The sequence below is a fragment of the Hipposideros armiger genome, unplaced genomic scaffold, assembly GCF_001890085.2.
Source record: "Hipposideros armiger isolate ML-2016 unplaced genomic scaffold, ASM189008v1 scaffold_1712, whole genome shotgun sequence".
NCBI classification, from domain to species: Eukaryota; Metazoa; Chordata; class Mammalia; order Chiroptera; family Hipposideridae; genus Hipposideros; species Hipposideros armiger.
The window spans coordinates 57,580-62,604 of record NW_017733062.1 but is presented as its reverse complement, the minus strand read 5'-3'; the positions used below and the strand labels follow the sequence as shown (position 1 = coordinate 62,604).

At 39.5% G+C, this 5,025-nt stretch overlaps 1 protein-coding gene across 1 annotated transcript in view; it reads right to left on the bottom strand.

Annotated features, from left to right (window-relative positions):
* LOC109378053 (cytochrome P450 3A12-like) overlaps positions 1-5,025 on the bottom strand; it is a 53,674-nt gene that overhangs the window by 24,407 nt on the left and 24,242 nt on the right. The window contains exons 5-6 of the mRNA XM_019634503.1: positions 2,052-2,140; positions 488-636 (exon numbers count right to left, since the gene is read on the bottom strand). Coding sequence (XP_019490048.1) covers positions 488-636; positions 2,052-2,140 — 238 coding nt within the window. The remainder of the gene's footprint in view (positions 1-487; positions 637-2,051; positions 2,141-5,025) is intronic.

Below are 5,025 nucleotides of genomic sequence, written 5' to 3'. Positions count from 1 at the left end.
TTTTTTTTTAAATTAAAGTTTATTGAGGTGACCCTAACTGAAAGTTCATACCTTTTGATCAGCTCATCTGATTTCCCCGCCTTCAACCCGTGTCTGATGACCAAAAATCATTTCTTGTTTTTCTATGAGTTTCTATATTCTTTCAGATTCCACATTTAAGTGAGATCATACAGCATTTATCTTTCTCTGTCTGATTTATTTCACTTAGCAAATGTCCTCAAGATTCATCCATGTTGTCTCAGAAGAGAGGATTTTTTTTTTGCTGAATAGTATTCCATTGTGTTTGTTTGTATGAATATATAACACATTTTCTTTATCCAATTATTTGTTGATGAACACTAGGTTGTAAAAGCTATTGAACTGTACATATGAAATTATGTAGTATATGACTTATATCTCAATAAAGCTTTTATAGAAAGAGGGATAGAGTGAGGTGAAGTAGAGAGGAGGGAGGGAGGAAGAAAAATAAATATAGTAGTCCACATACTTATTGAGAGAATGAGTGGATCCACTAATTTAAATTTTAACAAATTCTTGATATTTTCCACAAAGGGATCTTTTGGGTTGTTGAGGGAATCAATGTTCACTCCAAATGATGTGCTGGTAATCACATCCATGCTGTAGGCCCCAAAGATGCTGAGTAGGGAAACACAGAATGGAAAATTAGAATCAGCACCTCTTTGCTATCCTTCTACAGCTGCAGCAAGAAAAGCATGTAAATTCCTATGCTCAGGTAAAGACAGGTAAAGAGCCACATGCTGTCACAACCATCTGCTGGATCATCTGAAGAGTCTAAGGTCTTGTCACACTCATACATGAGGTGTTTATCGGGTGCTACTCATGTAGCTGACCCTGTGCTGGGGGTGATGGGGACACTAAAACAAGTTAGACCCACCTGTGACCTCAAAAAGATCAGTCACAAAGGGATGACAAATTACAGTAGTGCGCTTTGAGTATGGGCAATAGTTGCTGTACCGTATTTAAGTGGTACAAAGGGTAGAAAAATTAATTCTTCCTAGTGGAGTTAAAAAAGGCGATGTTGATAGGATCTCACATCACCACAGTGTCTTGCTGAGATGATCCCTCTTCAGCACATTACAGAGCTAAATCACCCTGGTCTGAGTTGCCAAGAATGCCATCTTTTCTTCTCTGCACCCCTGCTAAGGCGCCTAAAAGACTCACTCTCAACTCCAGTGATCTGAGGTTCCTCTGAAGGCAGACTAATTTCTGTTAAAATGTAAGAATTAAGAATGTCCCTAGTTTAATATATATATTGGGTTGTCGGAAAAGTCATGACATATTTTTTCTATGTTTTTCATTGAAAAAATGCATCATGAATTTTTCAACAACCCAATACATACATATATATGTCATAAATCACTCCAAAATTGATTTGGGGGAATCCCATAGGTAAGTGGACATATGATCACTTATCACTTATCCCGGATCAGTCCCAGTTTAGACCTATTTTTCCTGTGTAAGTTAAAAGTATCTTAGTTTAGACAAGAAATGATATGGTCACCCCACCTATCATAGTCTATACAGGACCTTCTCTCTTTTGAGATTGAAGCAAGATTTGTGATAATACTTAATATGTAGTATTTTGCTGGTATACTCAGAAAATCATGGAGCGGTTTTTAAGTTGCTGCAAATTCCACATTGTAAGTTTCTTACCCTCTCACTGCTGCCAGTGTGTTCTATGTGTCTTCCCCTGCCACTATTCCATACCCTCTACACTCCAAAGTTGGGTACAGTCCTGTTTCTTTTTTTTAAGCTATGTACTTTTGTTTTTTTGAATATTCAAGATGAGACTTAAGCAGATGTATTAATCCTGGCTCATGTATACAGGAGAAGACAGTTTTTCTCCTGGCTTTTCTGCCTTTTTGGGTAAGCCGTTGCTTCTTGGGTGGCCTGTTGGATTTGTAACACTACACACATATTTCTGTTTGGTCATGAGAGTAAGTCCACAGTGGGAATTTTTGGCTCTGTGGCAAGAAGCTGGAGGGTCTTGGGGCAGAGCTCAGAATCCCAGCAGCTCCGTTCATACTTACTCTTTTAAGGTGATCGGCTTGCCTTTCTCTGCTTCCTTCCTCAGGTTTCTCACCAACATATCTCCATACTGGCCAATGATGGGGAACATCTAGATGCAAAGTACAACACCACCCGAAGTTAAATGTCAGCACTCAAGTCCTACAAGCAGTGAGATTTTATAATGAATCTTTTCCTCTATCTTTTTCATTTTGCAATTACAGTTGACATACAATACTATATTAGTTTCAGGTGTACAACATAGTGATTAGACATTTATATAACTTATGACGTGACCACTCTGATAAATCTAGTACCTCTCTGACATTATAGTTATTATAGTATTACTGATCATATTCCTTACATCCCCATGACTACTTTCTGACAACCAATTGGGTCTTCTTAATCCCATCCCCTTTTTCACTCACTCTCCAATCTCCCTCCTCTCTGGGAACCATTAAAATGTTCTCTGTATTTATAAGTGTTTCTATTCTGTTTGTTTGTTTGTTTATCTTTTCTTTAGATTCCACATAGTAGTGAAATCATATGTCATTTGTTTTCTCTGTTTGACTTACTCCACTCAGCACAATACCCTCTATGTCCATCCATGTTGTTGCAGATGGCAAGATTTCATTCCTTTATATGGTTGAGCAATATTCCATTGTATATATGTACCACCTCTATAAATTCATCCATTGGTGAACACCCAGGTTGCCTCCATATCTTGGCTGTGTACATATTGCTACAATTAACATATGGATGCACATATTCATTTGAAGTAGTATTTTGGGCATCTTCAGATAGGTAACCAGAAGCAGGATTACTGAGTCCTTCTTTGTCACTGGTTGTCTAACCTCTGTTTTAAAGCCTATTTTGTCTGGAATAAGTATCGCTACTCCAGCTGTTTTTGTTTGTTTCTTTCCATTTTCATGAACTATCTTTTTTCATTCATTTACTTTTAGTCTGTGTCTGTCTTTTGATCTGAAATGAGTCTCTTGGAGGCACCAGGTGTAAGGGTTTTGTTTTCTTATTCATTTAGTCACCGTATGTGTTTTGATTGGAGCATTTAATCAATTTACATTGAAAGTAATTGTGGATAGATATGCAGTTATTGCCATTTTATTATTCATGTTATTGATCCTTTTTTTCCTTCTTCTTTTTAAAGACATCCTTTAACATTTCTTGTAATACTGGTCTTGTACTGATGAACTTGTTTAGATTTGTCTTACCCGGGAAGCTCTTTATTTGTCCTTTGATTCTAAATGATACCTGCTGGTTAGAGTATCTTAGTTGCAGATCCTTGCTTTTCATCAGTTTGAGTATTTCTTGTCAATCCCTTTTGGCCTACAAGGTTTCTGTTGAGAAATCAACTGACAGGCTTATGGGAGCTCCCTTGTAGTAAACAAACTGCTTTTCTCTTGCTGCTTTTAGGATTCTGTCTTTGTCTTTAGACTTTGCCATTTTAATTTTGATGTGTCTTAGAGTAGTCCTTCTTGGTTTCACCCGTTTGGCACTCTGCACTTCCTGGGCTTACATTTAGATTTCCTTCACCAGGTTAGGGACGTTTTCCATTATTATTTCTTCAAATAGGCTTTCAATTCCTGGCTCTCTCCCTTGTCCTCTCTTGTCCTTCCGGCACCCCTATGATGCAGATATTGGTATGCTTAATGTTGTCCCAGAGGCCCCTTAAACTATCCTCAATTTTTGGATACTTTTTGCTATTCTGATTGGGTGTTTTCTGCTACATTCTCTTCCAAATTCCTGATTTAACCCACTGCTTCATGTAATCTACTGTTGATTCCCTTTAATGTATTCCTCATTTTAGTTGTTGAATTCTTCATTTCTGACTGTTATTTTTATCATGTATTTTTTAATCTCCAGTTTTATGTTTACTGTTTCTTTCTTGACATCCTCACTGGGATCATTGAACATGTTTATAACCAGTGTTTTGAATGCTGTATCTGGTGGATTGCATTTCTCCATTTTGTTTAGTTCTTCTTCTGCAGCTTTGTTCTATTCATTCATTTGGAAGAAGTTATTTTTGTTTCCCCATTTTGGCTTCCTCCATGTGTTTGTTTGTATGTATTAGGTTCAGCTGTTACATCTCCCAGTCTTAGTAAAGTGACCTTATGTAGTAGGTGTCCTGTAGGACCAGGTGGTACAGGCTCCCTGGTCACTTGAGCTGAGTGCTCCAGGTGTGTCCTTTGTGTGTGCCCTCCTGTTGCAGTTGAGCCTTGGCTGCTGCTTGTACATCAATGTGTGTTATTGGTTGTGAAGATTGGCTATAACTATAGTAGAGGAGATGTTGTGTAAGGGCTGACTCTATGGAGCCAAATTCACTTTAGCAGGGCTCTGGTGCTTGTTCAGTCTGCCCTTTGGGTGTGTTGCCTGTGGAAATGGTTGAATGATGCTCCGTGGTTGTCCGAAGCCAGCCCCCTGGGTGTGTTTGTTCTGGGGTCACTTGGGTGCAGCTCTGTTGCAGGCCATAGGCAGCCATTGCCTGTACCCTGCCCAGGGCCAGGTGACATGAGCTACAAAATGATTTGAAGATGGCTGCCATGTGTGTTGGGCTTGGTGTTGCCTGGGAGAGGCTAAGCTGAGAGTTGAGTCCAGTTTTTCCTTGTGGGGTTTGGGGTGTATACCAAGAGGTACATATCACACTGAGGCCAGATGCTGCTTGTTTGGTGTTTGTGAACCCCTGAGAGATTTTATGAATGTTTGCAGCATGAGCCAAGACAGGCCATTTTTATGGAAAATCCATGGGAATTTGTCTGGGTGAGTCTGCAAGTGGAGGTGTGGGGGGTCTCACGGAATCAGGAGGGCAGGGAGAAGTGTTAGTTATGTTGGTGGAGACTTAGATATGGTGCCTACCTGAGTCTATATGCTGTGGCTTCTGTCATCACTTCTGTGTAGGAGAAAGATTTCCCTCTAGCCCTCACCCTGAAGTCAGATAATTTAGTTCCTCCCTGTATGTTCCTAGTGCCTGTTGAGCCACTG